The sequence below is a fragment of the Gambusia affinis genome, linkage group LG15, assembly GCF_019740435.1.
Source record: "Gambusia affinis linkage group LG15, SWU_Gaff_1.0, whole genome shotgun sequence".
Taxonomy (NCBI): Eukaryota; Metazoa; Chordata; class Actinopteri; order Cyprinodontiformes; family Poeciliidae; genus Gambusia; species Gambusia affinis.
This window is the reverse complement of record NC_057882.1, coordinates 24,609,640-24,635,991: the sequence shown is the minus strand read 5'-3', so window position 1 is coordinate 24,635,991 and position 26,352 is coordinate 24,609,640. Positions and strand designations below refer to the sequence as shown.

At 36.0% G+C, this 26,352-nt stretch overlaps 1 protein-coding gene across 1 annotated transcript; it reads left to right on the top strand.

Moving 5' to 3' along the window:
- Window positions 1-750: 750 nt before the first annotated feature.
- gabra6b (gamma-aminobutyric acid type A receptor subunit alpha6b) lies at window positions 751-26,352 on the top strand. Its single transcript, XM_044141338.1, has 10 exons — window positions 751-970; window positions 1,115-1,233; window positions 1,564-1,631; window positions 3,422-3,642; window positions 5,651-5,733; window positions 7,027-7,170; window positions 7,521-7,673; window positions 12,932-13,212; window positions 19,681-19,937; window positions 24,026-26,352. The coding sequence occupies exons 1-10, from the start codon at window positions 912-914 to the stop codon at window positions 24,036-24,038; spliced, it is 1,398 nt and encodes a 465-aa protein (XP_043997273.1). The 5' UTR covers window positions 751-911; the 3' UTR covers window positions 24,039-26,352.

The window sequence follows — 26,352 nt, the reverse complement described above, 5'->3', positions numbered from 1 at the left end:
TGAGGCTTCCCCTGACTGGACAGTTTCAAAGCCCCCAATCACATTTTCTTTAGGGCCCCACATAGCTAGAGAACGGCTCTGTTTCCTGAACAGACAAAAATGCAGATCTGTGCTGAAAGCAAATCAAAGAACACAATGGAACAAGAGAAAGGTCTCATTTGAGGTTACATCAAAAAATGTACTTTGTGGTAATTCCTCAGTTTGGTTGGATGCTATGTCCCCTTGCTCCTGGTCTATGGAGTTTCATAGTGCACTAAATGTACCTACCACCCACTCCACTCAACCACCGAACCACCATGTGAATCATACTTTTCTAAATTTTTATGGTTTTTTTGTCTTTGCTTCTCGCTTATGTAAAGGGCATGCATACAGTATAAAGGCTGAGAGGAAGCAGCATGCGTACAGAAATTACACTGTTAAGCAAAGTGTCTTAGTATGACTTCGGTTGAAATTGTTCCTACAGTAGACGTGTAAGATCTCCTTCACATTTCCCTCCTCTCTCTCGGTTCCTTCTCAGCGCTTCGTTCTTTCCTACCTTCTTAATCAAAATGGCAATAACCATTATTTCCTTCACTTGTACGCACTACCGATTTCTGTTCCACTAACGCTCGAAACCTGTGTGTCTCTTATGCAAAATAATAATAGTAATAATAATAAAAATAATAATATTAATAATAAAATAAAAACTCAAAAATCCACCCCCCTTTCTCGCCACCCTGTTACTCCCCCTCCTCTTCACTCTCTTGAAAACTCTTTAGGCTTTTCCAGCTGAGCAATTCAGGCTGAGGCGGGCGCAACCGCACTAGAGGGAAAGTCAAGTCGTGCTGGACTGGCGCGATCTCCTCGCACTGTTTCCAAATAAAAGGAAGGACTCAAATCCACAAACAATCATGCTTCTAAAATAATGCAACATGTCGATCGGGTCTTTGCGAGGCATGGCTTTCGTTTTAACGAGCTTGTTCCTGTTTTGGTAAGTGTGGCAACTCTTTCTCTGCATTGTTGGCTGACTTCTTTACGCACGGCAACGCAGTCGTATTGTGCACAAAGATACTGTACACTCTTGCTGTGATTCACAAGCTAATTGAATGATCTGTGTGTGTTGGTCTACTTTCAGTGCGAGTAGTGTTTGTGAGACGCAAAACAGTGAAACCAGTATTTATTTGGATAATATCACGCGTATATTGGATAGATTACTGGATGGCTATGACAACAGGCTGCGACCTGGATTTGGAGGTATATACAGATTTCTGTTATTGACTTGCATATCAATTGCTTGCAGTTAACAGTTTTAATTTTATTTTTTATTTATTTATTTTTTCTCAGAGTATGGAGTTTTACTCCACTGCGTGTATACTTAATTTTCTGTTTAGTGCTGAGACAGCTGATACATCATCCCTACATTTTAACTGTATTTTTGCTTGATGTTTGAAACTTCTGCTAATTTTTGATGTTGTCATTTCTATATTTTAAAATGAAAGTTTGATTGTAACTTTTTTTTAGCTATTGAGGAACATTACGTAGTTTGATCCAAAGACAGAACAACAACTTATACTTCTGCTGTAGGTCCCGTCACGGAAGTCAAAACTGACATCTTTGTCACCAGCTTTGGTCCAGTTTCAGATGTAGAGATGGTACGTAAGCCTGATTAAATACTAATTTTCAATTTGCAAATATATTGATTTAAACAGCTGTATGCAAATATACTGTTTTCCTAGTGAATCAAAGCATATATGTCTTAACTTATAGCTCTCTCATCCTTCATTATTCAGGCATTTGAGCAGGATGTCATTAGTACAGCTTAGGATTTTAATCTGGTTGGCAATCCCCTCTACCCCCCACCCCCGACCCTCCACTCCATCCTTCCAGAGAAAGAGAGGGAGAGAGTGATGTGGCTGATGTTGGGACATGATAGGCTGGCTACTCCTGGCATGGGATAGGCTGACTGATATATGTCTTTTGTGCTCTACTCTGTAGCTTTAGATACTAGTTGACTGCATCTATAGCCTGTAATATGCTGGAGGCATTTGTATTGTGAAGCATGTGAGCAGCTCTTAAAAGCTGAACAAGATCAGTCCTATGAAAATGTGTCATAAACTGTTTGGAAACTTTAACTTTGATAAAACATACATTATTGATTTCAAAGTTATTATTTTTAGTTTTATTCCCAAAGATGTCAGCCCTTTCTGGGCAGTTCATTTGCTTGCAATTGCTTGTAGTCAGATTTAGTAAATCAGACAATTGAATGACAATAACTAAACATCTAAGCATGTGGAAGTTCAAACCAAGCATCCCAATATGAAAGAAAGGAGATTTAGGTGATTCTGAAAATGCTGTGGATGTTGGTGCCAAACAGTTTGGTCTAAGTATGTTAGGAATGCTTGCAGAAAATTGTATAAAAAGACACCAGATCACTTTAAGCAGTGATCTGGCGAACAAAATTATTTGCTGACACAAGAAGTCATAGGAAAATGTGCTGGTTCAAGATGATAGAAAGGGAACAGTAGCTCCAAATATAGCACATGTTAAACATTGAAGCAGATGTGCTTCATTAGCAACAGACTTCTCCACCTTTACCTCCTGTCAGGAAAGAACAGAAAACGTTTGCTACAATTTCCACAGTCCCATAAAACTTTGATTCTAGATTTGAGATGAGACATTTGGGCGATTGGGTTGGAACACAGCATGAAAGCATGAATCCATCCTGCTTGTGTTTGGTGGAAAGTTTCTTGGACACTTGGGATTTCTTAGTACTAAGGAGCAATGCTTAAACTGACAATGTTCATCTCTTCAATGTATCCATCTTTTGAATTGTACATCCATCAGTATAATGGACCAAGTTGCATAGTTCAAATCATCTTAAACTAGCTTGTTGAAAATGACAGTGAATTCACCATACTAAAATGGCTCCCATAGTAACCACATCTGACAGTGGAATGGGAAATTCACATCATAAATATGCAGCAACTGTTTGACACATTCATATCAAAAGTATCAAACTCTCTGCTGATTGATTGAGACATTGTGTTAAATGAACAGCATGAAAAATTAAGGCATTACTGAAGGCGAAGGAGATCAAATACCGTACTAGTAAAGAACACCTAATAAGGTGGTAAATAAAATTACTCTGTGAAATAACTTTTTATTGGAAGTGGCTAAATAACCCAACCCTTCAGCAATAGCAGCTAGTGTCCCCCTCCCCCAACAAGAATAATAATCATGTGGGAAAATAACTCACAGCACTGGTAGCATAGTATCAAGCTGCTTTCTTCAAAAACCATTGCTCACATACCCATCTGTTCTTCTCTCTGGGGTACCAAATAATAATGACTCAAGATATTATACGATGGGAGCAGCATCAGCAGTATGCATGGTGTTAGTATCAGTAAAACCTGTAATAATATACACTTTGACCCCTTTCCAGGAGTACACCATGGATGTGTTCTTTCGTCAAACATGGATTGATGAGCGGCTCAAATTCGAAGGCCCAATTGAGATCCTGCGGCTAAACAACCTTATGGTCAGCAAAATCTGGACCCCCGACACATTTTTCCGGAATGGCAAGAGGTCAATCTCTCACAACATGACCACTCCAAACAAGCTGTTCCGCATCATGCAAAACGGAACTATCCTCTACACCATGAGGTAACGGCGCTGGACTGCAAAGTTAAAACCCAGCCAAAGCCGGGAAAGAGCACAGATCTGGAGAGCTACTGAATTGAATAGGCATCCAAGAATATGCACAAACATTAAAAAGAATCATAGAGTGCCAGAAAATATGAAATGTGCCATCTGATACTCAAAACAGTCCTTGAAAGCAATTCAAACAAACATGACTTCAAGCTTTGTTCCAAAAGTAAATGTGCAGCATATAAATCCCACTAGACTCAGTGACAGTATAAAAAAATAGATTTCAAAGATAACCAGATTATCTGTGTGGCCCAACTTGACTTATAGAGGTTAAGATACAATTTATAAGATTCAAATAATCCATTCAATAAACCATGAGACATGCTTCAAAGCCATATGAACACAGATTACAAAGGTGGCAGGTGTGGTACAGCTAATTAAAAGAGAAACACAATAAATCCATATTTTAAGTGATTCAGGAAAAATAGTTCCTCAAATATCCTATTTAATTTTTAAGCTGTATATAAAATGTTATCTTGGTAGATAATATTTCTGGAAACAAACTGATAGATATACACACGTCATAAAAATGTTGTATGTTAGAAAGTGCATTAACAAATGTTATAGTACGACAGTTCAATTCCTTTTAGTTTGAGCAAGGCACACGTATTTCTTCAGTGCAGACATTTTCTGAAAGACTTTGCTTTTAGTCAGATAGTTAACCAGTAACTTTTGTATTTTTAAATAATTCGGTATCAGTTGCTTTTTATATCTTTGTGTTTAAGATATTTACTCAAAGTTTTGACCTACTTAGAAGCACCACATGCTGGTCTCTGCTGTGTTCCAGATAAACTGAAACAATTTAATTTTTAGCAATAAAATACATTAGAAACATTGTATTAGATATATTTCCTCCCATAATAAGTTGATTATAAGTGAAATTTAAAACTGTCTCCCTCTGTTTAATGTATATAATTAAACTTGTTAAGGGTTTTATTTTCAAGAGGAGAAATGTTGCCTGTGAAATCCAAAGACATTATTATTTTATTATTACATGAAATTATTTTAGGCATCACAAACATAGAACCAAAACAATGGCAAAATGCTCAGTTTTTTCTGTATGCAGGTAAAGTACATTCATTTTTATAGTGGAAAGCATTTTGCTGTGTGAAAAACAAGAACATTTTGGTATTTCTCTGTATTCCATCAAATGTCTCATCAAACAAGCTAGTGCATGAAACTTGGCGCAATAAAACATGTCTACTATGTTTTTCTATTGTATTTCCAAGTTTTCTTTCTTCGGATTTTTTCTAAATGCTAATTATGACAGGTCAGCTACAGTGCTGGTTTTTGAAGGATTGGCAGAAAGAAAGGTTTGGCGTGAACACAGAAATCATTAGATTGTGTTTCTGTTTATGTAAAATAGAAATATTAATCTGCTGTTTAGAGAGTTACAGCATTTAGCTGATGAGATAAGAAAATGCATAAGATTGAAAATATGTATTTTAACAGTATTCACAAAAAAGCTAATGATGAATTTGTTGTTGTTTTCACAACTAAAACTAATGAAATGGGAAGTTCAGCCATGTTGGGTGTAACTATGGGATATGACAATATTTTTCCTTCAGTGCTAAAATAATGTTCCTATTTGTCATTGTGACCCACAGGCCTGGTACACAATTCAAGTTATTAAGACTTTATCAATACTAGCAATTCAAAATAAGAGCCTGCGATCAATACTCCTCTCGTAAATAGGGCTTTGTTAGACAACCTTTGTTCGTGACCGTCTATTCTATTATAATGTTTGGTTTATTAAATGTATTAATTTATTATGCAATGTGATTGAGGGATGCAGGTATTTTTCTTTATTTATTCCCACATCTTGAATACTTGTATGCTTTGTTTCAGTGTATTAACTAATGCATACAACTGCACCATGTTGCAAAACTCAGATGAAAGCAGGAGCCATTATCCAGTGTTGGTTTGATTGAAAAATTGATTTCAGCTTTCCTTGTTCTAACAGATTAACTATAAATGCAGAATGCCCAATGCGCCTCATGAACTTCCCAATGGATGGCCATGCCTGCCCACTCAAATTCGGGAGCTGTGAGTTTTATGTTTTAAGTCTCAGTGGTTTGACAGATGGTGTCACTCTCAAATGATCACACTGTCACATTGTAACTGACCATTTGACAAGATGTCTTCTGTTTGAAGCATCAGATGTTGGAGCTCAAATATGTTTCTCCTTCCAGTTTGTTTGCAGTGTCTGGCAAAAGTATGCATGTCCTCTGAACTTTTCATATTTTATCACTATAAACTTTAATGGAATTTTGAGATATTTCATAGAACAGAGCACCAAGTAGTATGAATTTCTAAAATGCATAAAAGAAATATGCAGTATTTCTTTATCTATATTTTTTATGAATGAAAATCTAAAAGTACTGGATACATACTTATTTAATATGAACAAGTTTTTCTGTATTTAGAGCTGTCTCTGGGCCAGCTGAATTCATATGTAGCCATGGACACATTTCTAACACGATCCAAACTATTGTATTGTAGCTCTTGTTCTGTGTGTAGGGTATGTTCTACTGGATGACAGACATTGACCCAGTCTCAAGTTCTTTCAAATATATTTTTATTGAGGTTGCCCTGTAATTCTCTTTATTAATTCATGATGCTGCCATTTCCAGCGTTCTTGTTTTATGTGTCATAATGCCACTTTTCCACCACATGTAGTGTTCAACATGAAGACAAAACATTCAGTGATCTCATTCAACCAGTACATGTTCTTCAACACTTTATAGGGAATTATTTTAGAAATGTATTTCACCTTATAGTTATGCCACACTATTTTCATTGTCAGATGACAGATTGAAGATGTTCAAACATTGTTATATATTTTAGAACCCTGTTTTAAATGTTCCTCCTATTTTTTTAATCACCAGTCTGTGTGTTTGTTGGTCTCCATGATATTTTTATCTTTTCTTCTGTTTGTTCATAAATGTTTACCTGGAAGGAGACTTTAAGCCAGCTGGTTGTATTGAATTTTATTTAAGATCATCACAGTAAAGAGAACTGAAATTTTCTCTTTTTTTTTTTTTTTTTTTTTCCATCTTCAGATTTTTGTTTGTAAAACTTTGAAACTTTGAACCAAATTTTCCTCCCGATGTAGTAATGTACTTCTTTGGTTTGTCACAAAATACTTGGAAAATTTGATTTTGCAAAGCAATGTACATGTATTTTTAAGTTTCATTAGGAGTGTTTATAGTGAAAAGTTCTATATCTTCTTATCTTTTTTAATCATCAACATGTAAGCTTAGATGTTTTAAATAAACAGTTTGTATATTTTTCTTGAGAACCAAATTTGAACAAAGGTTTCACATATCTTCTCCGTAGATGCATACCCCATGAGTGAGATTGTGTACACATGGAAGAAAGGACCTTTATCTTCTGTTGAAGTCCCACAGGAATCATCCAGCTTGTTGCAGTATGATCTTATTGGCCAGACTGTATCAAGCGAGAGGCTGAAGTCCAACACAGGTCATCAAATTTGTCTTCTAAACTCATTCAGTAATTACACTAATTAGATCTGAAATATATTTGTTCATATTTGGCATAACCCATGCTTAACTGATCTATTTTTTTTACAATGTGTAACAAGAGCCTTTCTAAATGTGATATTGGTAGTGTTTCCAAAAGTATTTGATAATTTGGAACTGAGCAGTAAAAATAATCACATATATCCAGCATTTTGAAGTTAAGGGAAGGTGATATAACAGCTCTGCATTTTTATGTTGGAATAAAGATTTAGTTGTTAAGAAACATTGCACAAAAAAACTTGTAAAAATTAGCTGCTTGTATGATTTGGATTTTATGTTTAACTCTTGCAGGTGAATATGTCATAATGACTGTCCACTTCCATCTTCAAAGGAAAATGGGATTCTTCCTGATTCAGACCTACATTCCCTGCATCATGACTGTCATTCTGGCACAAGTTTCCTTCTGGATTAACAAGGAATCAGTTCCAGCTCGGACTGTCTTTGGTAATTTGCCTTTAAATCTGTTTTGCGTTTTTTGTATTTACAAAATTACTTTTTGAGCTTCATTTCAAATTAAAAATAGACATGGCTTTACACCAAACTGTAATATATGAAGGATTATGCATTCTTTGTCTCTCCGAATTGAGCTTTGTGAAAAATACAACACCCATAATGTTTGCCAAAAATTGCAGCCAAATGGTCTTTCAAACAATTGAGGCTGTTTTCATTGTTTGGTCACTAAAGTTACTTAGTGAGGCAGAGAAGATGCCCAGATTTTTATGAACTTGTTAATTGTTAGATGTTCATCATAAAACTGCATTTGTGTCAAAAGTCATTTTGTGTTCGTTCAAACATCTCCCATCCTAACTGGTAGAGCTGGAAAAGAACTGCAAAGCAGAATGGATAAAACTGCCTAAATGTGTGCTAAGCTTGTGGCTTCAGATTCAAACAGACTTGAGGATGTTGATCCAAAGGTGGATCAGCAAAGTATTAAGGAAAGGCTGTGAATATTTACATCAATTTGATTTCTTGTTTTTTTTAATTATTAATAACTTTGTAAAGCACTCAAAAATCTTTTTTTTGACTTTGCCATAGTGGAGTATTTGCTAAGAAATTAATTTAATACAACTTGGAATAAGGCTGTAACATAATAAAAGGTTGATAAAATGAAATGCTGCAAATACCCTCCATATAAATTATGTCAATGCAAAAAACCCTGTTTGCTGGGTGAAGATGGGTGCAACTCTGCCTTTTTTTCAGAATGAGAAGCATGTGCAAATTCAGTTTTGCAAACATTTAAAACCAAACAAACCAATATTTAAAAAAAATATTTTAATTAGCGTGGCATTAATATGGCTTTACAAATTCCCTAAATCTTTATTATTTATAGTGGAATGCACATTTAGTTAGCTACAGTGATGAATAAAAACATATAGACACGTTGTTATTAAAACACGCAATTTTAAAGCCATAGCATTTAAAGACAGTATACATATTTCCATCTTTGACTTTTTGATTCAAAATGCTCTTTGAAATTTCTTTATAGAACTTTTCCACCAAGAGAAACATCATTATATTCTATTCTACACTCTAATTCTAATTCTGAACTTTAATTTCTCAGTTCTACCTCTGCTGTGGTGCAGCTTAATTAACTGGGAATAAATATCCGTTTTGGAACTGGCCATGCCAGGACTGAGAGGGGGAGGATGTTTACTTGGCTCTCTTCCGAGCACTCACAGGTTCCACTTTCTCGCATTACATTACGCTACAGTTGCCACTGAGCTCCAGCCTCGGGAGCTGAGAGGGTGAGAGACACTAAACAAAGACAGAGATAAACTGAGAGGAATAACAGGCATGAAAAGAGACAATGAAGAATAGAAAATGTGTGAAAGAACATGGGAAGAGCTATCATTTGCAAATGCATTTCCACTTCTGGGAAATTCAACAAGCAGCAGCTGAGTAGAATTACTCGGCTACCTCTTGCAGCTCACAGCTTTACCCTCTTCTTCCGAAGTGAGCCAATGCCTCAACAAGCCTGCACTTTGCTTTAGAGAATAGATCCAAGTCATTAGAGTCAGTAAGGGAGTTCAGACCCCATGTAGAAATGCAATCTGTGGCAAGTCATTGATGTCATTCTTCCTGCAGTTTTCTAGTCTCCTACTGTTGGATTTGAGATAAATTGTTTATTTTCTAGATGAGCCCTAAGTGAACTTAAAAAACCTGCATCTGGATTTATAACAAACTGGATGAAACTGTTAAAAACACATGGAATACATGGTTATTATTTTCTTTGTGGTGAAGAACTCTTGGGAGAATTCAGAACCAATCTATGTTTAAAATTTTGCCGCTTTAATAGAAAGTTACATTCTGCTTTCCATTTCTGTTTCCCAGGTATGTTTACTGTCAGTAAACAGACTTTTAAATAGACTACTTTGCTGTTTTGGCTCATGTCTTTCTTTACTATGACATACTGGAACAGCACCCACTTTACCCAATGAAGGAGATCCAAATCCATTAATGTATCTCTTGCTCATCTCTTGTGAACAACCCATCCAGATATAGTACTTAAACTTCTCCATTTGAGACAAAGAATGAACTGGAGAAAGTAAATCCACCTTTATTGAAAACTATGGCTCCAGAGTCAGAGGAGCTGACTCATACAAATGGCTGGGAAATGCCTCAGGGCAAGGTAAAAATGTCACATCATCTGCAAGAGGTAATTATGAGACCCTTAGGTTCCTAAACCAGACATCCCCCTCTTCATGACTACGTCTTGAAATCCTCCCCATGAAACACACGAATAGAATATGTGAAAAGTTGCAAAACTGGCAAAGTCCAACTGGCAGTGCTGTGAAGGCAGACACAGCTTTTGATTTGGGTGTATGGGTTGGCTTTTGAAAGCATCACTGCACAGTACTTCAAGGGACGTGGTCATAAACTCTCTAGATCCACAAACCTCATGTTGAGTGGACTGAGAAATCTGCACAACCTTCTCAGGAATGCTGCAATAGTAAAGTCGTCCAATGTTTCCATTGTCTGGATAAATGGCACATCCTAGATCATTGTCCTGCAGTCTTTATATGTCTCTCTGCTTTATCACACTTGGCTTCTAGATCATCTCATTAGCAGAACCATGTAATGCTTGACTCCAGTTTTGCCATCTATGTCAAAGATATAGGACAAAGGACACATTTAAAAGATGCAGGACTCCAGCACACCACTGGCTGACTGCCAAAGGAGGAATGCAGTTTGTGCTCACTGCTCTAGACCAAACTTTTCTTATGAGATTTATTAAGATTTCTTAATTCTTAAGAAATCTTAAGAAACCCTCTTAATTCTTAATAGATTTATTTACTATTAAGAGTCCCTTAATAGTAGATACACACTCTTCAGTTCCCATTGGTACACCAATGAAACAAAAACAAAAGTAAAATAAAATAAAAAATGTTTTTATACACATTTCATTTGAAAACATATTTTGTGTCATCCATTTAATTTATTTAACAAGCCAGAGGTTAATAAAGGGATTAAATTGACAAGGCTGGTCCTCTAACTCGGGCTGTGTCGAGGGCATGAGGGTTGGAGAACTTCAAAGTCTTCCACAACCAATTTTTATTTTTATTTTTTATTTTTTGTAGTTTATTTATAAATAGATTTTTTCAGTATCTGGATATCCAGATGTTAAGCTTCCCATTATGCACTTTGTGATGATCCATTGCTTTTGTGCTTGAAATGCCTAAAGAAAGTCCTTTCTATGGTACTTTTGTTAATATTTCTGATGGCCCATTGAAGAGACAATAAAAGAAGGGAGGGGAGTAGAGCAGAGCAGAGGCCTGCTTGTCAACAACCTCTGCAAGCGCTGAAAGTCCCCTGAGCCCAGGTTTTACAGACTTAATTGAGTATGGCCTAAATTGTACCTTACTTTTTTTGTAGTAAAAGCACATAAATGCCCCAAGCGTTTAATTTGTATCCTGTCTCTCTACTTCTTCCCCCTCCCACACTTTTTCGTTCCCATTCTGTTGCTTCTCCCACCCACCCTGACAGCCTTTCTTCCCATGTCCCCCCTTCATTGTGATAGAGACAGTCACCACTGGTTGACTGCCAAAGGAAGCTGCATTTGAGAGTTGTTAGCCTTTACTGTTTAAGCTTACAGAGAATGCTTTTAAAACATTACGAGGTGCATTAAACCCCTACACAATTCCCAACGCGGCTAATGAAATGTACGCAACTAAAGCACACATTTGGTAAAATGCAGAAAGGAATGTTCAATGGTCCTTTTTCTCTTGCTTGATTTAGCTTGATGAAAGTGAATTAGATATATATTTTGCTAATGGGCCCTCAAAAAGGTCCTTTATTATTAGCATCTTTTATTTAACATAATAAAGTAAAGGACTGGGGAAAGTTGTTTCCCCACAATTGAAATATAATTATTAATATAAATATAATATAATTTCAATGTATAGACCGATATATATATATATATATATAGATTTTCACAGTGTAAAAACTGTTTGAAATTAAATAGTGACTGTCTTTGACTATCTTACAGTCAAAGATATTGTTCACACTGCCTTCGCCTGGTGGTACATGGTGCCATCTGTCAAAATTAGAATCGATTCTATTTTTGGCAGATGCCAGATCAACGTTGAGTCAATCTTCAAAGATCACATGACACCAAAAGAAAAACAAACGAGCACAATATTTGTATTTTCAAAATATTTCATCAAGACAGACTATTTTCTCAAAATTCTAGCTATATTAATAAAAATATGGGTATTTTTATCAAGAGGCTGGAAATTTAATCAAAATATGTGCAGTCAAGTTTTCTTACCACTATTTAAAGGATACATGATGTAAGATTTTCTTTAAATGTTACAGTTTTCTTCTTCAAAGTGTAACATGTTTTATACTTATTCCCTTATTCATTTTATAAAAAGCAAAGCATATTATTTCATTTTAATATTTTTGAATAGAATACAGTGACTAAAAGTGACATCTGTGTACAAAGACTGAGGTAATGCAACAAATTGTCATTTGTTGCATTACATCAAAATTCCTTGGAGTCCATTTATTTTCGTCGATACACGGTGTCAGTTTGGCATGTTAATCTAAGCAGTGACCAAGCTGCCTGTCCACCACAAAAATATGTCACTATGGAATCCAGCTGAGCTTGGACATTTGAGATCTTTAAAGGGACAGCTGCTGGAGTTTATAAAACAAAATGGCCACATTGAGAAAAATAATACTCAATGCATTTTAATATTTTCCATCATTACTGGTGGAATTAAAACAACTTGATTTTGGAACATGACAAAAATATATAATTTTATAATAAACTACTTTATCCAGTTGAGACCTGTTGCTACATTTAATTCAAAGGACTTAGCTATTGTTGTCCAGTCATCCAAATGGACCCCTCTCTTTAAAGAGTTTTTTGGGGACATATTATTGAGGTGAGGCCCTGGAGCAAAATCAGAAATGGCTGAAATATGCAAGGATATTTGTGGATGTTTATTCTTGTGGGCAAGAGTGTGACAAGAGTAGCAAGGAGGAGGCGTGTCTGGATTTCCCCAACAACCAGGTCTTGAAAAAGTAGAGGACAACACATGGATGGATATATATCAATAAAAAGATTTGATGTTTAATTGAAAATACTGGTAAACTAAGAAGACATGGTCAACAGCCTTTCATGTCATGTGAGGTATGAATATGAAACCTTGAGCAGATCCATGTTCTGAACTTCTTCTCTTCTTTGTTTTCAGGTATCACCACTGTCCTGACCATGACAACATTAAGCATCAGTGCACGGCACTCCCTCCCAAAAGTTTCATATGCCACCGCAATGGATTGGTTCATTGCTGTGTGCTTTGCCTTCGTCTTCTCTGCCCTCATTGAGTTTGCAGCTGTCAACTACTTTTCAACACTCCAAGCCAACCGAGAGCTACGAAAGGCAGCAGCCATGAAGGCAGCCGCTCAAGAAGCAGCAGCAGCTGCAGCCGTGGTTCCAGCAGCAAGCACAGGGACAGAGGGAGACGTCGCATCAGTAAGTCAGGCATATGGTTTCCCACTGGTGTTTACATGTGTCAGCATATGTTCAATGACATGTAATGCTTAAACTGTTCCAGATAAGGATGGGCCACATGGCCTTGTATTGATAACTACAAAATACTTTTTTTGTGGTTATTGAAAACATAGGCAATTTTATGTGCATTTTCACTTATATTTTGACTCATATGGGAATATGAGTCCTTATAAGGTATGGGGATATGGTTACATGTGAACATTCATCTAAACGGTAGAGTTGCTGTTATAAATGATGATCAGAGCAGATGGTTCTTTGTGAAAAATAGGACTTTCTATGGCCTAATTACATGCCTGTACCTGTCGTCATTAATCTCCACTGATGTGAACGTTTCTGTTTTCTTTTTTTTTCTTCTTGTAAATGAGGAGGGAGTTCCTAAAAATTAGGATGACTCGAGTTTCTACTTACTGTACATGTTGTAAGACTTCAGTTCTGAAACTCTGGCTATGTTTGTCAACTGCCAAAAACAAGGGTTGTCATATTTCAACAAAGTAACGATTACATAAAAAACAGGATAAGCACTCTGGAGAAAAAGATGAATAAAGAGAAGCAAATTATGTTTTTAGCTAGAACATGCTACTGACAAAGTGGAAGTGTTAAAACCCTTAAAATAACTCCTTTACTGGAGTGGCTTCCTTTGGAAAGAAATAATTGCACAGTACATTTATTCTGTCTAGAATAATAGTTATATGTTAAGAAACTACTGTTTTTCATAAAGTCACTGTTGCCATACAGTGGTACTCCTGCTGGTAATCCTTTATAAAAAGCCCTTTTCCCATGGAGACTGAATTTTATGTCTCCTCTTAATATTTTGCATGATTGGATCACTATCAGAGTGGGAGCTTTTGTCTTTGGACAAAAATCCTAAAGTTCATCCAGAATCCTGGATGATCTGTTATGCTCTTTTCTCCTCAGATTACCACACAGCAGGGATCTTTAAATGCATTTTTTAGAGCCTCTGTCCAACAAGTTTCCGATGCGTCCCTGCTCCAAGAAACTAGCTAAAAATCTGAACAATAATAATAAAAACATGTTTCTGTTTTTTGGCCAAAAAGACTAAATTAAAGTATAAATGAACTCAAGGTTCCTATGACTTTTGAACAAAAAACGCCTCCATAGCATTGCAGATCATCTCCCATCCTTAGCAGTGGCTATATTCTTCACATATTCCTCCTTCCATTGCTTTATGTTAGACCCACAATCATTTACAGAGAAAATGGCTGTAAATATTAATCATGATAAACTTTACAAAGCACCCAGTTATTGCTAAAGAATTGTTTAGCAAACGGCATGTTCACCCTTTTATCTGGGGTGCAAATGTGATGAACACTTTTTCTGGATATACTACTTTAAAATACACAACATTATTTTTGATGTGAACATTATTTTTGTACAACACTAGTTCATCAGTTGAGTTTGGGACATATTCATTTCCAGGAGGATTCTTTTGACAGTACTAAATTGCTCAAAATCTAAAAAGAAACCAACATTTTATTTCAAAGTGTCATGTCCAAGAATGCATATTGAAATAAAAAACAAAGAGTTCCAAAAGGGCAGTAAAATAACTCATAAACAGTGTTTAAAAATATCTGAAAACTTAAAAAATACTTTAAGATCACTAAAAACAGGATTTAACAACCTTGCTGTTTGCCTGAGAAGTGATTCGAGAGTTCTGCATTAACTTTGTGATTTTTTAGTTGGTTCCATTGCATCATTGGTTTATTTCAACATGCTTGCGTTAGTTGCCTAGGGATGTTTCTCTTCGTCTTAATGCAAAAACAGTTTAAGCTCTGTAATTTTCTAACCTCTGCTTGTTTTACTGAACCCACTTTTCTGATAGGATGCAATAAAACAGTATAAAGAACAGCACTGATGAGTATGCATCAATTCCAAATAAGTAACTTTGAAACAACACCTTTCTTAAGAATACTTATGTGTTACTTCTCATGGTAAAAAGCATAAAAATATGTGCCAAAATCTTAGCTGGTTTAATTTTACAGGTATGCTGTACTTCTTGGTAAATACAAATCTATGGTGATGGGTTTTTCTTCCCTTTGTGAGTGGAGTTTTCTTCCTCTTGCCAAATCATCACACATTGTTAACAGCTTTTCCTGGACTTGCAATTACCGTTTGTGATTATACAACATCAACAGGGGTTATGGAACTGGGCTTGAATGAGTGTAGGGATTTTTTTTGTGCGTATTTTTTGAGAAATAGCTTCATTCAACCTCTAATAGATTCTGTTTTTTGTATAGAGACTACAGAGCTTTGCCTGTGCTTGCACCTCCCCATTATATACTTCTAAAGCATTGTTGTAGATGTTTTGATGGATGAGATGGTTTGTTCCTTTTAAAGGCCAACTGGCTGTCAACATTTTGTGGTAAATGGTCAGCTCTTACAGTGTGTCTACCCCACTTAGCCATCTGGCACTTAGTGGTTAAGTGGAAGCTGTTTAAAGTAGAGTTTTGTGTGTGGTTTATGTTGTGGTTTATGTCCTGGTTTACTCATGGATATTCTTACTTCAACCAACTTCAACTTCATGGAAAAATATTGTTGTAGTGATGAGTTTAAAATCCTTTACCTGTTGGTGTTGCATCTATAAGAGAGCACCCGTACACGAGCTTACGTGTCTAATTATTGAAATGTCCAATCACAAGAGAGCAGTGTGTAGTATGTAGGACAACACAAATTCATTTCTGATGTACATGCAGCAGTACAGATTTTTTTTTGTTTGTTTTTTTTCCCACCAGGGGGTCCTTTTTGTGGGCTCTAGTGTCCCTTATATAACAGTGGGCTGACAGGAAAGGGGGAAGGAGAGGGGGAGAAGACATGCGGCAAATGTCGTCGGGTCCGGGAATCGAACCTGCGACGGCCGTGTCGAGGACTGAAGGCCTCCAAACGTGGGGCACGCTAACCTCTACGCCACCGGAGCACGCCCCAGCAGTACAGATTTTAAGGGCATTTGGTCACAGTGTCTTTGCTCTCATCATGATTGCTGGAGCCGGTCAATGATAGAATGGAGACACATTTAAGTACAGTTACGAATAACCACGTGTTTAAAATAAAAGCTGGAGCCATTAGCTGTTCCGTAAATAATTTAACAGATTTTAAATATATATATATATATATATATATATATATATATATATATATATATATACATATATATATATATATATATATATATATATTTAGGGGGGAGCAGGGGTCAGTTTTTATAGATGATTGATTTTTTTCAGTTGTAATTACATGTAATTTACACATTGTATGCAAATTACAGAATATATATAAGATTCCATTGCATATCGGTGTATTTATTTGTGACAGACTAAATTTTGTGAGTTTTTGAAAATTGAACACAAAGAACATCAATGGACATAAAGTGTTAAGTCACACGTGTCAAACTCCAGTCCTCCAGTCGCTGCCCTGCAGTTTTTAAATGTGCCACAGGTACAAAACACTGGAATGAAACGGCTTAATTACCTCCTCCTGGTGGAGATCAGTTCTCCGGAGCCTTAACGACCTAATTATTCTATCCAGGTGGTGCAGCAGAGGCACATCTAAAAGTTGCAGGGCAGCGGCCCTTGAGGACACACTTTGAGACCCCTGTGTTAAGTCTTGGGACAGATTCCTAATTACATTTTGGTCTGAGTGTTGACTGGGCTAATCCAACACAGGTTTTGATTTTGCATGTTATATTCATATTCATTTTTACATTCGTTTTTCTACAAGATAATTTCAACTTAAATTTACTTCAGTCCAGGCTGGATGGATTGGATTTGACTGAAAAACAACTCAGTTATAGGCAACAGTCATTTATTTTAAAGCTTTTTCACATATTTATCACAGTTGCCATGTAGCGTCATGAAACATATTATATATTTGTAATGCATTCTCTAGAAGGACATCTAGGACATATGTAAATGTGAAGTATGAAAATGTCCAAAAACAATCTGTAGCAATCACATCAAAATGATTCCTGTTCACTGTTTCCAGTGTCTTGTGGAATAAATGTATTCTAGACCAGAGATAGCCCTACGTTCGTGTTCCTCATGGTTCATTTCTACTATACAATTTGTTCCATTATACCCCATGCAATCAGTCTTCTATTGCAGTGCTCAATATAAAAATGTGCATGCAGAACATGCACACTAGCATTTCTTCTTCATTGTGTTTTAATGGAGCTCACAAATGTAATAGAGATTCTACTATTTCTGTTTTTTTTATGACTGTGTTTTTAAGTCCTTTGTCACGTTTAGCTTAATTTCTTGTGCACACATGCAGGTTTTCATCATTGCATTCTATTCTCTCCAACTTTAACAGTTGGTAAAAACAACACAAATATATCCAGTTTTTCACTCTGTATGTCCAAAAGACACCCAAACTGATATAAATTAATTTATTCAATCCACAGTAAACTATGTATGCTCCATCACTTCATTTGTTCAACACACCCTCTCTCTCTCTCTCGCTCTCTCCCAGTCTCCTGTTTGTCTCTGTGACTATGTGATAACCACAGAGAGTGACATGAGCGGACAGCCAGTGGCTCGGCAAATGATGCTGTTGCAGATTATGTAAGAGCTGAGATTAAGAAAAATCCAGCAGATCACTGCAAGCTCAGAGGAAAGAGGGCAGACACCGCAATAAAGATGGGTGGGGGCTTGGAAAGCAAGCCCAGTCCGTTTTTATGAAACAAGATGGAAAGATGGGTTAGAGTGGGATCTGGGTATGTGTTGGTTTGTGCACTTGTGCTATAGAGTTACACTGGAAGAATAGGAAAAAAGAGAGTAGGAGGAATGCATCATAGAAAATGACTGCTTTCACCAAATATGTAGGAGAGGAGACTCTTCATGACACGGAGAAGGAAAAAAATCTTTCTAGAAAAAGTCATGAGGTAAAATACTTGGTATGACTGAAGTTTTTCAAATAATCTTTTTGTCCCAACCTCCCAATTTTCCGTGACAGGTAAGACTGTGGAAAAGAAAAGTTTTGTAAGTTCTACTTCAAACATACATCACATTTTCATGCATCCTCTGCTTATTTTAGGAACTCCATCTAAAACCTGAGAGCCAAAAAATATTTTAATATCATGTCATTTTTAATTCATACACATGGTAACACCACCTGACCATATATCTGTGTTTAGGCTTAGTCAAGAATGTAAACTGAAGTAATGATAACTACTGAACCAAAAAGAGCTTAAAGGTCATCTTTTGTTGAATAATCTGTGCTACAATTTCATGGGCATAGTTTTTTCAAAATAGTTATTACATATCTGTAATACCGCACACACATATATGTATATTTACTTCACCTCACATACTGTACTGTGTACAGGGCCACCATCAATCACTTCCAAAAGGTTCTTAGAAAAATCAGCTATGATTATATTGGATTCATTATTTTGTTAAATTACTTTTTTTGTTTTGTTAGTTATATCAGGTTTCTTAAATGAAGAGCTTGCAAATAGTATTTCTAGTACTGACTCTGCTGAGCAGTTCCTGTACCCGAAGAGAAAAATGAAATATTTAGACAAATCCAGCAAAAATATGGCAAGTTCACTTCAGCTCCAAAACTGATGGAATTTACATAATTCTTTTTGCAGAATTTAAGCATAGTGAGAAACTGAGTTGAATTGTTACATAATTTAAAAAACATCATTTCTCTCTGCACCCCCAGAACTGCTTATCATGCATCATCATCTTAATAATTTAGAGGATTGTTTGATTTATTGAAATCGTCCTGGAACATCCTGATGTTTTTTATACACTGTGTTAATTTGCAGCAAGAAGCTTTGCATATCCTGTCCTAGTTCCTTCATATAGTTTCTGTACTCATATGGTACCTGATTCACAACAAATATTGCCAGAGAGTGTGTGTTGTGATCATAATTAGTTGAAATTTCATAAGCCACAGGATAACCATGTGTCAATGTGCTGAGTGTCTTTTTCTTTAAAATCATTTAGTTCCTAGAACTGCTGAACATCAGTCTACTCACAGGGAATTGACAAAATAACACAAAAATAAAAAGAAGACTGTGGGTGTGTTTCTATGATTTTAAATACTGTTTTTTAGATTCTATTTAATTTACAATATGTTCCTGTTGGCTTTAGATCATAACTACATGGAAATTATCTTATAAGAAGAATTTTAATTTTAGTTCAAGTTAGAAAAGTGTTTTTTCTACAGTGTAAGCAGATAAAAGCATGTGTAATTTATGCAATCATTTTTGTTGTTGAATTGTTTGAATGAAAGATCATGATATGCCTGTTAGAAAGAGGGCATATAAATAAAGATTGATTGATTTATTGAACAGTAAATCTTCAAGTAAAACTGGATAATAATTTTACTTTAATCCATCATAGCAATGTATCTTTGTTGTAATTTTCATTTTACCTTTTCTGTTTTTATTTACTTTTACTCTTAAAGGTGGATGCCAACAGTGTCTTGAAGAAGAGGATGAACTCTGCACCAGTTTTCGATCGCCCTGCAAAAACTTTTCCAAACCCTCCTGTCAATGCCCAGGCTTTCCTCCAGCAAGGCTCCGCGGTACCAGACAACAACGTTCTGACAGGCACCAGCATCATTGACAAATACTCACGCATCCTTTTTCCCCTTTCGTTTGGCGCCTTTAACCTGGTCTACTGGATCGTTTATCTCACCAAGGACACCATGGAGATGTCAAGGTAAATAGATGGCATGGCTGTCAATTAACTCTGTTTTGCTTGGAGCACAGGATGGAAATTATTTCACCAGAAAATGAGTGAAGGTGGAATTCTTTTGGTATAATTTCCAAGCATGAGGGCCAAAGGGTTCTATTTTAGTCTCATTTTACCACCTTCTTTCACATGTCCATTCTGTCTTTTACAGGATTTGTGTAAAACCTTAAAGACTTAAAGACTCCCAATCTCTCTGTGTTTCTCTTGTGTTTAAGTTTTTCTGTATTAAATCTTTCATTCCACCATCCATCATCCGTCTGCAGATGTCCTGCTGACCAAATCATTAACAAAACATATTTGGACAATCACATCATGAAGACGTTCTTTTCTTTTGTGACAAAACAAGTTCTTGTAAAATAAATGTTTATTTGAGTCATTTGCTTTTAATTATATTGCATCAGTTAACAAGTAATTTAAGTATCTGTTAGCTAAAGAAAAATGTAATAATTTGAGATGAGTACCGTACAAGCTGTCAGACAATGTAAAATGTTTTTAATTAGAGCGAACATGCAGCCAAGTTAATTATGGAAAGAGCCCATGATGCCTCAGTGGTTGAGGTAATGGGAATAGAAGAAGAAACAATAGAGCACGTTAGAAATATCCTTTATGGAGAATCAAAGCAAGTAGGTTCACACCAATATATAAAAACAGAATAAAGAAAAATATAAATGACAATAAAAACTGTATAATAGCAGATATGTGCAGAAGCCAGCAGAAACGTTTTTCAGAATAAGTAAATCTGTAAATTCTTCATTAGTAGGCCTTGAGATTGTGTCCATGAACAGCACAAACAAGATCAGTGATTAAAGGCAGCCTTGGTGGAGCTGCTTTAGTTAAAACAGAGTAATAACTCTGCTACAGCTCTGTTGAACCATTTGATATCACAGTTAATATGATGTATTGTTCCCACGGAAAATATAATGTAATCTGAGCCTCAAAATTGCCTGCTGGTGTCATGAGGTAGGAAGGCCGAGAAAAAAAAGTTCTTAAGTGTTTTTTTCTTTTTGAAATACAGGTTTCCTTGTGTATAACCAGCAGATGCTGTTCCTAGCATCTGTTTCTAAATATAATGCATTTTTATAAGTGTTTTGATGGCAACAAAAGATGGATGTTGCTATCTTACATCATCTCTAGAAATCCTTTTTGGTTTGACACTTTGACAAGATGCTGAGCGGTACACTAGTTAAAGGATGAAGTTCAGTTTATGAACTCTTGAGTGTTTGTGTATGTGTGCATGCATAATTTTGTTTGATTTGCTCCAACTTCATAATATGAACTGATGTGTATGTCTGGTTGTGCATCCTCACTCCCGACTCTGGGATGCTTCAGCTGTGTGGGTTTAAATCCTTTCATTCCCTGCTTTGCTCCTCCTCTAAAAAGGGAAAAGCCCTCAAGGCAAGAGCTGAGACAAGTCAGAGGACATGACAGTGTTGGCAGGCATCAGGATAGCTCTGTGTGGCTAACACTCTTAGTGATTCTTAAATGTTTCTAAAAATTGATAAGAATTGTAATCCTGAGAGACGTTTCAAACAGACTGAATGATTAGAGTGATGACTTTTTCTGTTGTGGAAATTGATAGCAGACATAAATTAGGAAAAAAAAATACTAGAATATGTAAATGAAGAAGTGCTTGAACAAATGAATTAAACACAAGAACATATAGGAAGAGAATCCTGTGCATTGTATATTCAGATTTAGATTCATATTTCATACATTTTTAACTCTTGGCTACTTTATCCTATTTTGTGTCTTGTTTAGTTCTGTTTGTGTGTTTGTTGCATCCATTCTGAATTTCCCTGATTGATTTGTTTAATTGTTTTTATGTTACTATCGTTCTTCCTTGGTATTTAATCTCCTGAGTTTCATTGTTTTGTCTTCCTCATGTCTTCAAGCTCTTCAGTTTGGTTTTGTGAACAACTGCAAAACTGAAACGTTTTTTTAAAGAACTGTAGTGACCAAAGAGCATCATGCTGGACAAGCATTACACCAGACAGGTCAAGGATGAAGTTGTGGAGTTTTAAGGAGGATTATGCTGTAAGGAATATCCCTAGATTTCAGTATCTTCAAGAGCATTGTTCAATTCATCATCTGAATAAGAATAAAATCTGTCATAATTACAAAACTACCAAGACATGGTTGCACATCTCATCTGGTAACTCCAGGGACATTTTCAGTCCTCAAAAGCATGTATAGATTTTGAGTAAAAAATGAAAAAAACAGCATTGCACACAACAGAACCCTGTCAAGCTATGTATGTTTAGCCTTTGTAATAGCATGCGCTCCCATCAAACCCCCCTGTATAGATGACTGAGTAGAGAAAAAAAGATTTTCTCTTTGTGTGTGTACAGGTGGATTTCTATGAGTATAGGATACAGGCACAGAAGTGTATAAATGTGCTACAGCAGCAGTGTCTACCGACTGCGGGCTATTTTAATGAATAGCACCATTCAGGGCGAGACATGAAGGAAACAAATTGGCTGAAAACGCTTCCTTCCATGAGGGGCCCCAGCTGGTTGGCTGACTGTTTGCTGGCTGCCTGGCAGGCTGGCTGGAGTGTGGTAACAGCGGACGATAAGCTTTACTCTTCTTTATTGGCCATCATAGTGCTAGGCTTGAAAAACAACTTCCCCATTGTTGCTCATAAATCAAAATCCCTAAATGCTGTTTCCAACTCAATTCCTATTTTTGACTGCGGGGCCGTTGCCATAACTTTGGTGTAATAATCACTCGATTACAGGCCACTCAGATGGAGGGCAAAGGAGACTGATAGAAGTAGTGGCCCTCTATCTATATTGTTGCTCTTTTAGGCCTTGTGGGAATTGCTACAACTGCTTTCACCTAGGTTGTCTCTTCTTGCATGCATGCATTTTTCTCTCACCTACCTGTGTTTACATGTTTTCCCATGAGTCAAAATGCCAGAGACATTTTTCTAAGGCACAGTGTTTCTATCTTCCTTTAATGACTTAAAAATGCTGTCTGTTTCAGAAACTCTTTGCACTAATTTGCTGTCTCTATATCTTACTTAATATAAGTATTAATCTCCCAAACACACTCTTTCTACCTGTCACTCCCCCACCTTCACACCTCTGTTTTCTATCACAAAGCACTGTCTGTGCTCTGCCTCCTTTTTGATGAAACAAGACAGCCTAAGTAGAGTGCTCCACCCCTCCACCCCCCAACTCCCAATATTCTCTAATTACATATATCTAATTTCCATTTTATTTTTTACAAACCATATTTATATTTATAATTCTATCAATTTCCCACCTAGTTGAGGTTATCCTACTTAAAAATCTATTAAGATACAATGTTTTGAGTTGAGTTACTGAAAGCTCTCAGGATGCTTGGCTAATACAAACATCATTAGATGTTAATAACTTCGCATTATTAAGTAAAGTTTGAACACCTCCAGTTATATTTGTGCCAAGCTGTACCTGTATTACAGTGCTAATCATGGCTCTAGAGTGTTAATTATCACTGCAGTGTTACATTAAAATAGTTTATTCACTGACAATCCATTTGGTTTTCCAATCCCCCACCAGAACCCCCTCCCTTCTTTTGCAACCAAAGCTATGCAGAAAGCTGTCAGTATTTCTGTTTTTGCCACTGGCCATGTGAGCTCTCTAGCTGAAAATGGTTCTCAGTGCTGTCAAAAGTGTCTCCAGCTTTAACACATCAGGTTGAGGAGGTGGAGGTGTGAAATACCTGGCTGAGGTTCCCCCATGAGTTTCAGACAGTCTATGTGGACAACACTGAAGAAGTTAGAAACTGAAAAAGATCAGATTTCAAATTCAGACTTAAAATGTGAGCAAGCCTTCACCCGAAAGAGCGAGCCAGAAAAAGCTGTTACATCATACCCATGTGCATTTGTTCGTGTGTACAGGCAGATGTGGATGGATACAAAATGGAGTAGGTGTGCATGTGTAGGAGTATTTATGCATAAAGCAATATGTTTAAATGTGATGAAATGTGAAATTTATCTACCCTCTGAATACACACAGATTGACATATATTCCACTGATTCAACCTTGCTTCCTCTTCTTTTTGTCTTACAGGGATACTGTCTAAGATGATGTCATCCTGGAGAATAGAAATACCTGAACAATCAACACACACACACACACACATACCAATGATCTGTTTCTTCCCACATTAAAATAGGTAACAGACGCTTGCCAAGCACTCTTTTATGCAGCCTCAGTGCATTCTATTTCCTTTTAAGTACTCTCATGGAACATAAGTCTTTGGAGAACAGATGTACCAATTCCAATTGCCAACTTGACCATGGAGCTCAAAGCCATGTGGGGCCACAAGTACTGGATCCATATCAAACAACAGCTACTCTCGCTTTTCTTTTTTTATTTCATTTGTCTCATGTTAAGAGAAAAAAAATTATATGTTAAAACAATTTTAATGTGCTCACCTGTCTTGTATGCTTTGCCAAAGTTGATGGGACAAGAAATAACATTAAATAAATTACACAGAAGAAGCATAAACCAACCACAAAGGGTTTCTCTGTTGGATGTATTCATTTATTTTTTTTTTCTATGTAAAATATCCATGCACTTTTTTACAAGTGTTTTTCTTTCTTTATATATATATATATATATATATAAATCCCTTCCGTTATGATTAGAAGGAAACTGATTGTAAGAATGTACTTCTGCAACTGGCAAAAGCTTTTTTCTTACCACTTCTGTCAAGTCTTTGTTTTTTTTATTCTCTCCCTTAACACTGTTTTCTGTTTGTTGGTTTAACATCCCTCAGCTCAAAGACTAAGGAGGATCCAAAGCAAAATCTTCAAAGAGTTTCCATGATCTGTTTAGTAATGATTTTGGCATGGCACATTATTGAGTGCAACTTGCACATGCAAGTGGAAAACATTTGCATTCTTCAAAAGCACTAGGAGCTCTAAAACATATGAACATTCAAAAAAGTAGGGTTTTTCCCACATTTTCTTTTTCTTTATAGTGCCTTGTAACAGCATTTACACCACTTGACTATTTTCACATTATGTCATGTTGCATCCACAAACTCTCATGTGATTGACAGTAATGCATAAATGTGAGGCGAGACGAACACAAAAAAAAAAAAAAAAAAAAAGTTTTCAGTAGTTTTACAAGTAAGAATCTGGCAACAGTAGCATGTGTGTATATTAATCCTCTTAAATCAATATTTTGTAGAACCATCTTTCACTGAAATTACTGTTGCAAGACTTTTGGGGTACTTTACAAGCTTTGCATATGTAGTGAGTGAAATGATTTGTCATTCTTTAAAAGGTAGTTTAGGTTTGCTGAGATTGGTTGGGGAGAGACTGTAAAAATAAGTAAAATACACTTTGTTGATATTTACTTGTAAAATAATTTGAAACTCACTTTCCCATAACATCACAATTTTGCATTGCTTTGTTTTGTTTTTCATTAAAATATGGATTTGTTAATATGTGCAGGACAAAATCTGAAAAAGTTGAAGGGGTCTGAATAGTTTTGTAAGGTGCTGTATATCATATTTGTTACATACAGATATACTTTACAGGCATGTATTAATGTCTACAGTTGAACTTGAATAGGTTAATTTTTTTTACATCTTCAGTATTATAATCCTCCTTCTCTGTCATAGCTTTATTATTTATTGAACAAATAACAGGTGTGATTGTGAATCTAAAAAGATACATTTCAGTCAAAATCTGAATTTTATCTTATAGATCTGGGAGAAAAGTCTAATCTTCAACCTTTAATTAACACTTCTTTCTGTGAATGTGTCACAGTGCAGTACTTGTCTTGCACTTTACAGTCTTTTTTAGGTCTCATTAAATCATTCTTTAACACTCTAATTGTTATAAAGCTGCCAAAACGGGTCTTTGCCTTTGAGAAAAGAGAAAAGAAAAGAAAAGTTTATCTAGTAAAGTTCAACTACCATTTTCATAGCTGCCATCTCATATGCTAAGAAGCCTGGCAGCAACTCTTTCCTCACTAGGATTTATTGTTGCATTTTAATTAAAGTTAATGGATTCTTTCACTGGATTCCAATTATTTCTCCAGATGACAGCCATTTCTTGGGATTGTCAACGAAAGGACTGCAGAAAATAAAACGTTAAATGTATCATCATCATTTATACAAAACATATTCATTTCTAATCCTTGCATGGTTACGAATACGATTTTCCACAGCTTGCTTTTAAAAAAGAGGCTGACATGATAAAGCTATGAGGAGTCTAAAAATAAATATGGTGTGTTTACTTTGACTTTTCATCTATTATCCAGAAAAATGTTCTCATTAAACATGTCTCTTATTAACAGGGGCACCCGTCAAATGAAAAACATTTTTTTTAAAAAACAAAAAAAAAAAAAAACAAAAAAAAACAAACAAGCAAAGCAAAGCA